We start from the raw sequence: 13,697 nt of genomic DNA, 5'->3' as shown, positions 1-13,697 counted from the left end.
CTACAAACAGGCACACTCTCCCACTACTAGCTAAATTCAACAAAACTCTTCCCTACACATCCTCTTCCCAAACTCTTTTTTATGCGGTTTTCTCTGCCTAGGATGCCTATAGGAGCCAGGCAGGTAATATAGATTAATGAAATAACCTGAGTGCATGCATGCTTAATGGCTCCGTCATGTCTGACTCTTTCTGACCCTATAAACCATAGCCTGCGAGGCTCCTCTGTCCATGGGATTCTCCAGGCAAGAATATTGGAGTGGGTTACCATTTCCTCCTCCAAGGGGTCTTGCTGACCCAGGGATTGAACCCGCACCTCCTGTGTATCCTGCATCACAGATGGACTCTACCCACTGAGCCATCAGGGAAGCCCCAATAAGCTGAGCAGAAGACAATGGAGAGCGATGGAAACTGTGTCAAACAGCAGACACCGTTTTCACAAATTTTTCCAAAATGGAAAACTACTGCAGAATTCTAGCCAATAGCCACAATGATACCCAAAGTTGATAGATCTTCCAACTTGTAAGGAATATCCAGAAATCCAAGACTTTATGTGTAACTTCATGATTCCAAAATTCTGGCTATAATTTTTATAATCATAAAGATCAAACAGACACAGATGTATAGAACAGTCTTTTGGACTCTGTGGGAGAGGGAGAGGGTGGGATGATTTGGGAGAATGGCATTGAAATATGTATAATATCATGTAAGAAACAAATCGCCAGTCTAGGTTCAATGCAGGATACAGGATGCTTGGGGCTGGTGCACTGGGATGACCCAGAGAGATGGTATGGGGAGGGAGGTGGGAGGGGGGTTCAGGTTGGGAACACGTGTACACCCGTGGCGGAATCATGTTGATGTATGGCAAAACCAATACAGTATTGTAAAGTAAAATAAAGTAAAATTTAAAAAGAAAAAAGATCAAACAAAAGTGGTTACCAGTTTGTGACCTGGGACCTAGACAAAGCCCATCCTTCATTCTTTAAGACCCAGATTTGGTTCTGGATCTCTGAGAAGTCTTCCTCCAGTAATCTATCTCCTCTGAAGTTCTACCATACGTCTGGTGTCCTTTGTGCAACATGGCATCTACTGACTCTTCTGTATGGTATAATTGTCTCTCTGACTGTAATCCATGAAATTAAAAGATGTTTACTCCTTGGCAGGAAAGTTATGACCAACCTAGATAGCATATTGAAAAGCAGAGACGTTACTTTGCCAACAAAGGTCCATCTAGTCAAGGCTATGCTTTTTCCAGTGATCATGAATGGATGTGAGAGTTGGACTGTGAAGAAAGCTGAGCGCCGAAGAATTGATGCTTTTGAACTGTGGTGTTGGAGAAGACTCTTGAGAGTCCTTTGGACTGCAAGGAGATCCAACCAGTCCATTCTAAAGGAGATCAGCCCTGGGATTTCTTTGGAAGGAATGATGCTAAAGCTGAAACTCCGGTACTTTGGCCACCTCATGTGAAGAGTTGACTCATTGGAAAAGACTCTGATGCTGGGAGGGATTGGGGGCAGGAGAAAAAGGGGACAACAGAGGATGAGATAGCTGGATGGCATCACTGACTTGATGGATGTGAGTTTGAGTGAACTCCTGGAGATGGTGATGGACAGGGAGGCCTGGCGTGCTGCGATTCATGGGGTTGCAAATAGTTGGACACAACTGAGCGACTGAACTGAACTGAACTGACTGTAATTTCCATGAAGGCAGGGACTATGTGCCATCTCTTACAAAACCTAGCCCAAGGCCAGGACATAGTAGCAAGCATTAAATGCAAATAGCCAATACAACACAATCACAATCAGAACACCATCCTGTGACACTTAAATCTCTTTCACTAGTTGATTGATCCACCAAGCTTTTAAAAGCACCTATTACACTATCAGCACCACATCAGGTCCTATGGCTGACATTAAACACAAAAGATGTACCTCCGCCCTTGGGGAATTAGCAATCACATGTTGAGTCCAAATGTAAAAAGAAGAGCTATATAAAGTCATTGCTACCCTATTGTTCAAAGTACTTCACTTTCTCAAAACTGTTCAAAGCCAGTACTATCCAACAGAAATGTAATATGAACCACATGTGTACTTTTAAGTTTTCTAGTAGTCACATTTAAAAAACCTAAAAAGAAACAGATGAGATTAATTTCAGTAATGTTGTTGTTGAGTTGGTCGCTCAGTCATATCTGACTCTTTGAGACCCCATGCAGCACTCCACGCTTCCCTGTCCTTCACCATCTCCCAGAGTTTGCTCAAACTCGCATCCATTGAGTCAGTGATGCTATCCAACCATCTCGTCCTCTGTCACCCGCTTCTCCTCCTGCTCTCAATCTTTCCCAGCATCAAGGTCTTTTCCAATGAGTTGGCTGTTTGCATCAGGTGGCCAAAGTATTGGAGCTTAAGCTTTAGCAATAGTCCTTCCAATGAGTATTCAGGGTTGATTTCCTCTAGGATTAACTGTTTTGATCTCCTTACAGTCTAAGGAACTCTCAAGAGTCTTCTCCAGCACCACAATTTGAAAGCATCAGTTCTTTGGTACTCAGCCTTCTTTATGGTCCAACTCTCACATCTGTACGTTACTGGGAAAACCATAGCTTTGACTATTTAGACCTTTGTCGGCAAAGTGATTCTCTGCTTTTTAATACTCTGTTCAGGTTTGTCATAGCTTTCCTTCCAAGTAATATAGTAATACACTTTATTTAACCCAATATATCCAAAGTATTATCATTTTGACGTCATTAATATTTTGAAATATTAGAACGAAATACTTTAAATGTTTCTGGACTATCCTCTAAATTCAACATGTATTTTACTCTTAACAGCACATTTCAATTCAGCCTAGCCACATGCAAAGTGCCTGAAAGTCACCTGTGGCTTGCGGATACCACCAGGGGCCACACAGTAAGAGAAAGGGATGCTCCTTACCTTACTGCCAAAGTGGGGATTGATAAATGTCACATCCTCCAAAGTCAATAGAATTCTGTTGGGTCCTTTAATCAACTGGATTTTATTTATACGATGTCTGAAACAAGCATAAAGTCAGAAGGTCACAGGGGTTGGATATTTTGCAAACCAAGGGGTAAATTTGCCCTATGATAGAAGTTTAAAAAATATACAAGATAATTGAGAGAGTAAACACACAGGGATGTTTACCACAGTATCCACAGCAAAGAAAAAGCAAGTCTGGGCCTCATAACTTGCAATATTATAAAGACCAAAAGAGAAAAGTGAAAATGCTATTAAAGAAGTATCAGAAGGGGGGGTACAGCATAGGGATGGGTATCTCAGACTATTAAAACAGTGATTCCATATCAAGGGCACATTCAAAACAACACCTTTGAATACTTTTAAAGAATACAACACCTTTTCTCATTTACCATAGTATATATTCTAATAATACCAGGGCCAAGAATCATTAATCTCAATTTTACAAATACAAAAAATATTAAAGAAACAAAACAAAATAAAGCAAATTGTGTGAGATACCATTGCCTGAGGCAGAGCTGGTGAATCCTGGGTGTTTGGCTGTGGGCCCAGATTCCTGCCCACAAGACCACTTGTCTTGCAAAGTTGCCAAAGCAACAGGTTGAAAAGTGGAAAAATTCAATCAGTTGGCTGCTTTGTCTACATGATTCCAAACAAATGGGCTGACTGTTTTTTTTCCCCTTTGACTGAATTGGTCTCTTGTCTGAGCATTACATAGACACAGTTTAAACCTGATTCTCTCCAAACATGCCCATTAATTTGCGGTGAATGCAATTATTTCTTACAAATCAATTAGTAGACACAGAAGTTTATGATGTCTACCCACACAGTCAGGTAGGTCCTCAGCTGAGCTAACTGGGCAACCTGAGGATCTCGAGGGAATCTTGGAATTAGTTCATGTGGTTGTTTTGTTCTGTTTCATCTTGGGGGCTCTGATAGCTAGTTTGGATTCACTTTTTCCATAATCCCTTAATGATCACCCTGTGGAATGTACTAAAGCAGACAGCCAGAATAGGGGGAATCAAAATGCTTTGTCAGAAAGAAAAACAAAATGCTTTGTCAGGTTGCTTTAAGAAGTCTAAGGTGTCACTGTAGCTTTAAGTACCAACAACCCAGTTTTTCTCAGTGATTCCACTGATTTGTAAACAAACAATTAATGTGTTTCTAATTGTCTGCCAACAAATATGTCCCTTATCATTGTGGGAGCTGCTGCCCTGCAGAGAAAATTAAAAGAGCCCTATAGTGAATTCTTGGGTAGAGCGCATTAATCTTTTGGCAAAGTAAAGCCTCACTCCCTAACTTGTCTATTTCATATATGCAATGAATTGTTTTAAGGCAGGCACACCTGTAAAATTAATCATGCTACAGAATACACTCTAGTAGAAAGAAAAGCGGACCCTCCAATCCAGAGATCTGAGATGCAGTGCAGATTCTGTCATTAATTAACCAGATAACCTTGGATAAATAATTTAACCTCTTCATGCACCAGTGTCCTCATCTCTTCAGCAGGATAATAGTCCTTGCATTACTCGCTTTATAGAGTTGTTTTGAAAACCAAATGAGATAATATATGTGAAAGTGCTCTGAAAAGCATGAAGCACTATGAAAGTATAAGAGCTCATTATTACCATTATCATCATTAGTATTACAAAGCACGGGAGAGCTTTATAGAAAAGCGAGGCAATCTGGTTCGGAGTAGAGAGAAAGGAGGAGTTCAAAGAATCCTTTGTTTTGGGGTGGCTGGGTTCTTTGCACGTTTTTCTTTTTGAAAAGAAAAAAAAAACTTAAACAATCAAAACACAGAAAAAAGGAAGGAACAGAGAGCCACTCTCCTGCAAGTAATCACCATCTATTACCGAAACTCATCAGCCGCTCAGCTCTTCTGATTGCAGCCGTGGTGGGCAGAAAGAGGGAGGAAGGCAGTGAAGAGAGGGCATCTTTTGTGCTTTGTTAGCTGAAGAACCAAGACCCAAGTGACTCTGGGAAATGATGTGCCTCTCTCCCATCTCTGAGTTTTCTGTGACCACTTGAAGTACCAATTGTCTCAAACTCATTTTCCTCTCCAATCATTTTCCTCTCTAATCATGTCCCTCTCCAATCATCTCCCTCTCCAGTCTTCTTTGCCCTTCAGCCCACAAGCTCCAAACAAATCCCCCCTCCATGATTTTTTTTTCTTTTTTTCTTCCCTCCCTAAGAATTACAGGTCAGGTTCCCTCTGAGCCCAAAGAACAGTCCATTTCATGGGAAAGACCAGTCAGATCAGTCATTTGCTGGGTGCGGGGGGCAGTTGTCAAATAACATAAGCAGCTGAGTGACTCCATTTTCCACCCTGCCATGGTATCTTTTGCCATTGGGGAGCCAGAGCCTACTCCTCTTCAAATCTCTCTAGAGGAGGAAGATTTTGATTGGAGGGCATTTATATTCACTAAAAGTAGCTCATGATGTTAATTAAATACTTTATTCCTTGGCAGCAGCTAAACATTAAATTTCTGTTCTGAGTAGGGGCATGTCACAGTTACAGAAATCAAAAGAAAAACTTTAAACTATCATCTTTATCCAGTGTGCTTTAACAATTCATAAGCTACCTACAACTTTGTTTGCCCTTATCAAGTCTCTAATACTGCGGAGACTGGATAATAGTGGTTTTTCACAGTGATGCTAACATACTAAACACTAGGAATAACACCTGTCAGTTTCAACCCAGGATTTTACATACTTGTTAGAATATCAGAGCTGGAAGGGCTCTTAAAGATCATCTAATCCAATTCCTTAATTATACAAATGAGAAAATTCTGGCCAACAGAAATTCAGTGTCTTGTCCAAATTTACACAGATACTTAAGACACTCTATAGACACATTTTTTTCTTGAAATTTGCCCAGAGAGCTCCACCCCATTCCCCACCAAGTTCTTGTCATATTGTTGTTAGGACCACCCTTACAAAGAGATAGCAAAGGTGCGGTTTGCAGAGTAGAAAGAGTAATGTGGAAGAGTTGTGGTTGATTTAATTTTCCAAAATCATCCTACTGTGGGGAGGAACCAACTGTTAAAGTGTGAAGATTATAAGAACGGGGTGTCATATCATAAAGCCAGCTTCAGCCATTTATCCCTGATCCTGAATTAGTTCATCAGAGTAGCTGGTCAGGAATTTAAAGATCTGAAGAAGAAAGATAAAGACCTGATGGTAATGATGATGGTGATGATTAGCTAGGACAGATTTTGTCCAAACAAGAATGATAGTAAAAATCTACAATAGGATGCCCTGGGCAAAAGTGATGACTCTAAAAGCAAGGATTCTGGGTTCCTAACAATCAGCAGGAGAGTTCCATGTGCTTGAGAAGGAGTTGAGATTTACCATTTCTTGGGCACCTACTGTGAGGCAGGTATTGTTCTAGGTACTTTATTGGCTTTGGTTTATTTAATCCCCTCTACAGTCCTGTGAATTTATACCATTATTCCTAAATCTTAGATTCTAGCCAAAGTTTGCCTAATTCTTGGAACTTGTTAAAATATCCCAGTCCATACCACTTGCAGAGGGAAATGTTTCTAGGAGACTCTGCCAGTGGAAAAGGGAGCACAGATGGGGGGGTAGGCAGACCCTAAAGTACTAGCTCTCTTATTTCATGATAGTGTTGAGAGCCAGATCTACTTATAGGCAACAACACTGACAACACAGCTGAGGAAGTTATTCTTGGCATCATGAAAACACTTCACTCTAAATGGAGCCAGTAGGGATGGTAAATCACTACGGAAAAAAAAATCAGTGGGTCATGTAATGAGGCAATTCTACTGAAACATGACTTCCTGGAAATCAATATTAACAAGGCTATTATGGGCTTGTAGTTTTATATACAAAAAGAAAAACAAAAAGAGTACCTTATAAAGTAAGCAAATCCATTAATACACAGCAGGGCTATAAGCAAAGCAAGGCAGACCATCACAGCAAAGGTAGGGTTGATGCCTGCAGAGAGGAAGAGGAAGGGGAAGAATGGCATCAGAAAGAGGCTGTAAATAAAGGGCACCACAGAGCGACTCCTCGTGCTTTCTGGTGACTCTAAAATCAAGCTACATCTACCTAACTTATTTCTATTCTTTTCTAATACAGTCTGTCTTGTTGACTTTATGGACACAGAAAGCAATTTCACTGTTCTGAAGCAAAACTATTCACCACTCTGACAATAACAAATCACATGAATGAAGGCTGACCCAGGTGTTTCTTTGGAGAAAAAAGTTCACGAATGGAAAACTTTGAGTACCTTAATTTAAGTTGAACAGCGATACAGTTCTTGAGAATAAATATGTTATCTCACCTGTGAAAGGTATTATGTTGCCTTCATAAAATAAAAGATCTTTTTAATCCACCTAAGCCCACAGACCTCGTGAGTTATAGATGAAAAACGTAGCACTTGTCCTTCAAGGGTGAGCCTGGTTTTGATAATTAGTGTTTTCACTAGGATGTAAATTGTCCTCTGCAAAAGCTAAGTGTTTGGATGGATTACTAAGATTTCAGAGGGAAATGATGCAAGTGAAGAGGTAGTGAGGTGCTAAAGCAAAAGAGAAGTTGAAGTCTAATTCAAATAGATGCATTTGGTTTTAGAAAGGTGTGGGGTATACCTGCATAGGAATAATATAGATCCTTCCAAATTTCTCCTCTGGCTCTCAGAGATTTGATGGAGTGTCCCCATTTCCACAAACCAGAGGGTTTCCATCAGTCAATCAAACTGCCAGTATTATGGGATGCCGACCGTGTTGGGTGGTTGGGGGTGGGGCATAAGAATTATTAGCTCTGGTCCCTGCCCTCCAGGAGCAGTCCATTTGGGAGGAAGAGACACAATCAATACACAAGAAACAATTGGAGAGCAATTTTGTGCTAAGCTGTGAGGTACAGACTTTTAGTTCAATGGCAGTTCAGATAGGAGAGGGTGGAGAAATTGTATTTCAGTGGTGGAACCTGATTGACAGGATTTGGATACATCAAGGGAAGGACAGGTAAATTTTCTAGCAAGGGAAACAACTGTAGATCATAGCATACAAAAGACCAAGATAAAGCGTCATGCCTTCCTCTTACTAGAAAAACCTCTTTGGGAGTGGGATCCTTTTAAAAGCCGACTGCAGGCGGCTTTTAAATTGTGGATGGTTATTCAAGGCTGCAAAGTACCTCTCATTGTCCTTATTATTTTAAATTAACTACATAGAGTTCCAAGCTGTTTATGTCACCTGACTGCAAATGATTGATTCTGTAAGTGTCCCAACATTAAAACATGCCTTCCCCTAAACAGGTTCCCTGTAACCCAAGCTGAGCCAAATTGACTACCTGTGATTTTCCATTCCTTACCTCCTCGACAGATCTTCCCATCTGCAAACCAGCATTTTGCATCTGCTCGAGGGGGCCTGCCACCAGGAAAGTGAATAGGGGTCTCTCCGAATTGTAGCAGCTCCGTTTCCATGTCCACAGTGTAGGTACTATGGAGTTCCCATTCTTTCCAGTTGGTGTCCAGGATTACATATTCTGAAATTCCATTTCCATTTGAATCTGTCCTTATCAACTGGTTGAATCCATAGAACTGCATGTTTCTGGAATGCTGAACCAGGCTGGCAGCACTAGCCCATCCATTTTCTTTCATAGCATTATTCATGGCTTGTGCGATAAAGTAAATTGAATTGTAGATGGTTCCAAACAACGGCGAAACCTATTTTTAAAAATTACAATTATCTTGAGCCCTAGTTGCCCTAGAGCAATCTCAGTGTGTATTCCAAGCCTGTGTTCATTATTATGGGCTGCACGTCTGAGTGGAGGTGAGCTATGAAGACCCAGAGGGGGGAAAAAAAAAAAAACAATTGTTTCTTAGGACTTGCTTGGTTTCTCCCCTGATTTTTTCTGTTTTTCTCCCCCAGGCCTTCACATCTTTAAATATATCAAATATGACTATTTTATGAGCAAACCAAGTCATACACAATATATTTTTATGCTTCTAAACTAAGAAAGTGATTTAGAGTTATAAAGGGGCTAAAAAAAAGTATGAAATAAACAAGAGGCACTCAAAAGAAATTTACCAGGTTAATTACTGGGGCATTATGCACGGTAAAATCATTTGGTTGGGACTACTAGACTGGTTGGTATATGTGGTAAGACTGTAAATAATGTGTCTCCATAGTCCATGTCTCTGTCCCCACTTTGTTCAAAATGGTTATTCTCTTACATACATGCACTCCAGAGAAAGTTAACACTACAATACAGTTTTAAACATGTACCCCCACAAGTACACATGCAGATACGCATATTGACACATACACACCCACAAATTCAGAGCCGAATGTTGTTGTGTTTGGCGAAGGTGGTTTTTAATCAAGAAACCCCATAACCTATTGCTGTGCAAAGTGGCAAAGCTTTGATGAGAAACCATTGTAAAGCAGTAAGGCTGCTACAGTGAACAACATGATTCTTCCTCCTACATAAATATGATAAAAGAAAAAGCATTTGTTTATTGTGTCTGATACCTCACTCATTAACCTTGAAAGTTTATTTTTGGAACAAACCTTGTATCCTTTTTCAAAAAAGGTAGGTAAGAAGAGTGAATGATCCCCCCCACCCACCTTGCCCCAACACTGGCTTCATGGTTTTTCATAACATTTCACTTCTAGAATGCAGTTCAAGAAAGCCATGGTCATGCCATTTTACTGAGCTTCAGGGAAAGCCAATACTTGCTGCTTCGGTTTCACAAAGTCTAGAAAGCTAGCCTCCTGTAACAATCTTCATCTGAATAAAAGGGCTTAAAATTGAGTGAATTAGTTTTTTTGTTAGAAATACAAATGAAAAGGGAACCCTCCTACACTGTTGGTGGGAATGCAAACTAGTACAGCCACTATGGAGAACAGTGTGGAGATTCCTTAAAAAATTGCAAATAGAACTACCTTATGACCCAGCAATCCCACTGCTGGGCATACACACCAAGGAAACCAGAATTGAAAGAGACACATGTACCCCAATGTTCATCGCAGCACTGTTTATAATAGCCAGGACATGGAAACAACCTAGATGTCCATCAGCAGATGAATGGATAAGAAAGCTGTGGTACATATACACAATGGAGTATTACTCGGCCGTTAAAAAGAATTCATTTGAATCAGTTCTGATGAGATGGATGAAACTGGAGCCGATTATACAGAGTGAAGTAAGCCAGAAAGAAAAACACCAATACAGTATACTAACACATATATATGGAATTTAGGAAGATGGCAATGACGACCCTGTATGCAAGACAGGAAAAAAGACACAGATGGGTATAACGGACTTTTGGACTCAGAGGGAGAGGGAGAAGGTGGGATGATTTGGGAGAATGGCATTCTAACATGTATACTATCATGTAAGAATTGAATTGCCAGTCTATGTCTGACGCAGGATACAGCATGCTTGGGGCTGGTGCATGGGGATGACCCACAGAGATGTTATGGGGAGGGAGGTGGGAGGGGTGTTCATGTTTGGGAACGCATGTAAGAATTAAAGATTTTAAAATTAAAAAAAAAGAAAGAAATACAAATGAAGATGCAGAGAGGTGTGGCAGCTAGCAAAACACTGTCGTATCTTGAAAATGTAGAGCAGGGGGTTTTCAACCCTGGCTACACATTAGCATTACCCAAGGAATGTCAAAAATACTGATGCCAAACCCAACCCAGCTAACAAAACCAAACACTTTAGATTAGGAACCCAGTAATTAGAGTTATGAAAAGCTCCCCAGAAATTTTAATATTCACACAGGACTCAAGACCAACAGTACAGAAGAAGACACACTGGCCCGTGGGTCTTTTCCTAATGCCATATGTTGCACAAGTCACTGTTCCCTCTCTCTGGGCTTCAATCTCTTCCTCTGTAAATTGAGGATACATAATCATGAATGGAGTCATCCTGTCTAACTATTTTACTTCCTAGATATGAAAAGGAGTCCCAAAGAAGTTAAGTGATTGGTCAAGGTTGACTAGCAAACATTTGGTTTGCTGTTCAAGACAGTCATATGGGCTTCCCAGGTGGCTCAGTGGTAAAGATTGAACCTAGGGTTCAATTCCTAGGTCGGGTAGATCCCCTGGAGAAAGAAATGGCAACCCATTCCAGTATTCTTGCCTGGGAAATCCCACAGACAGAGGAACCTGGCTGGCTACAGTCCATGGGGTTGCCAAGAGTCAGACACGACTTAGTAACTAAAACAACAAACAAAAACAGCAAAACAGTCATAAGATTTTGGTCCACATCAAAAGCTCTTTGATATTTGCAAGACCATTTGTTCCTATCCAAAGTGTCCATGAGCATATTCTGTCCATGTCAAATGGTTCTGGAGAAGACCAAATATCAAGGACCATTTGGCAAGGACCAAATGTATTATGAACTAAATGTAGATAGATGTTTTGGTCATGACCAAATATCAATGACATTTTGGTGCAGACCAAATTTCTTACAGATATTTGGGACAGGATCAAATGTCCTGCAAGGGTCATGGTCACTCACCTAGGCATAAAATCAGGACTAGAACCCAAGTCTGTTGATTCTGTTTATTTCAGCATTCTTGATTGAAATACATATTCTCCGTGGTCTCTTCTAGTTCTGAACTCCTGTGAAACTTCCCAAATCGTGATCTAGTCCAGAGAGCAAATTTAGCTTGCAGACTTTTTTGTTTGGCTTGTTTATAGGTTCTTCTTAATTCCTCTGACCTTCTATCATTGATGTGCCCTACAGCTCAGTCCTTGGTCCTTGGTCTTCTCTATCTAAACTCACTCCCTTGGTGATCTCTTCTGCTCTCCTGGCTTTAAATATCACTCTATGCCATAAATCTGATTTACACTTCCAGTTAAGACCTGTTTTCTAAATTCTAGACTCTTACAGTTAACTGCTTACTTGGTATCTCTCCCAAATCAAACTCCTGATCTTTACCTCAAATCTTTGTGCTCCATTTACAACAAGGCTTTCCTATTTTTGTTAAAAGCCACTCCATTCTTCCAGTTGTTCAGGCCAAAGACCTTGCCCCAGCAACAGAGCTAATAGCAGAGAAGAAACCAACATCTCAATCTCCTGAGCTTTATTCCAATGATCCCCCTTCACCACCCTACCTTAACACACACTATAGAAATAAGCACGGTGAGTGGATGACATCTGCTGCCACTAAGGCATCCACACTTAGTTGCCTAGCACACACTGAGGTCCCTTTAGGGGGCTGCACTAACTCTCCCTCCTGACATTCTCAGATGCTCCAGTTAATTGTATTTAGGGTTTCTGCCAGAGTCTGCCTGTTCCCTGGGGCTTGGGTAGGTTATGACAATAAGTGAAGGCTGGAAGGTAGACGATAAAATCAATACTAGTAAAACAAATGAGTAAAAACCCACAGGGCAGCAAGTCCCTGAAAGCAGGGAGAATGCTAGTATTCTGTTTTGAAAGGTACAAAGCCTTCTGGGAAAGGGACTGCATCTAACCTACCACCAAAAGCAAAGATCTGAACTCTTAAAAACAACATCCTTACCTCTAGGCTGACCCATCCCATGGGGTTTTCAGCTGATCTCTCGGATTGACCCCTGTTAAAGCTCACTGACAGTAACTCCCCAAGATGAATGAAACCTGAAGCTTATCCTGCAGGATTGTCTAGCTTCCACCACATATCACACACATATACACACATATGCACATACTCACACACAAAGAGCCACAAAAAGTATGGTAGGGGGACTTGAAGCTAAGGGAAAGAACACAGCTGTGACAACAGCATTCATTTGCAAAAGAGGGGCTGTCACTAAGACCCACTCTCGCTGTGAGGGCTTAGATTTGTGTTCTAGCTGGTTTATGTTGCCATTTTACCTGCTGTGCCCTTCAACAATGGTAACTGCCCCTTCCCATAAGCCAAAGGCATACTCTGATAGCATTAGTAGCAAAAGCTCTGTAGTTGCAGCTGTTGCACATAATGAGGAAAAGAAGAAGTAGAGGATGGGACAAGGGAAGTAAGAACACTCTTTACAACCCTCTGTGTTGGCTTCTGACTATAGTTCCAAAGAAGCAAGACAGGATTAGCAGGACCTACTGTCAGGCAGATGACCTTGTTATATCACAGATCAGAATGGTGACACCACTCAGCCTATTGGTTTTGACTACTGTATAGACCTGAATCAGAATGAGTGAACTGTGAATAAATGAATGATAATTGAGATTTAATCTTTCCTTGTTACTCAGAGATTTTGGTCTTCCCTTGTGGCTCAGCTGGTAATCTGCCTGCAATGCAGGAGACCTGGGTTCGATCCCCAGGTTGGGAAGATCCCCTGGAGAATGGAAAGGCTACCCACTCCAATATTCTGGCCTAGAGAATTCCATGGAATGTATATAGTCCATGGGGTCGCAAAGACTTGGACACGACTGAGTGACTTTCAATGATTTTAGCTACCCTAGGCCTTCTGGAGCTTGTGTCCAGGAAATCAAGGTCTGGGTCAGGAGCAGTGATATTTGAATTTGTTCAGTGTAATGATTCTTGCTGTCATTAAGTTGACTATTATCAGTTCAGATTTACTGTGCTTAAAAGACACGAAACACTTCAAAAGAATTTTGACTTTGGAAGTACATTAAAATATATATATATATATATATATATATATATATATATATACCTGGCTTGGAAAGCACCATTTGAAGGACAAAATAGCAACATTACCTTTGAACAAAAAGTCAGGTACATACAGAGATCAAGA

The 13,697-nt window shown here is 40.8% G+C and overlaps 1 protein-coding gene across 1 annotated transcript in view; it reads right to left on the bottom strand.

Annotated features, from left to right (window-relative positions):
* GUCY2F (guanylate cyclase 2F, retinal) overlaps positions 1 to 13,697 on the bottom strand; it is a 97,992-nt gene that overhangs the window by 62,701 nt on the left and 21,594 nt on the right. Inside the window, exons 3-5 of the mRNA XM_070290954.1 lie at positions 8,320 to 8,674; positions 6,861 to 6,945; positions 2,926 to 3,022 (exon numbers count right to left, since the gene is read on the bottom strand). Of these exons, the coding sequence (XP_070147055.1) occupies positions 2,926 to 3,022; positions 6,861 to 6,945; positions 8,320 to 8,674 (537 nt within the window). The remainder of the gene's footprint in view (positions 1 to 2,925; positions 3,023 to 6,860; positions 6,946 to 8,319; positions 8,675 to 13,697) is intronic.

Source organism: Ovis canadensis, chromosome X (genome assembly GCF_042477335.2).
Source record: "Ovis canadensis isolate MfBH-ARS-UI-01 breed Bighorn chromosome X, ARS-UI_OviCan_v2, whole genome shotgun sequence".
NCBI lineage: Eukaryota > Metazoa > Chordata > Mammalia > Artiodactyla > Bovidae > Ovis > Ovis canadensis.
This window is presented reverse-complemented; position numbering and strand designations above follow the sequence as displayed.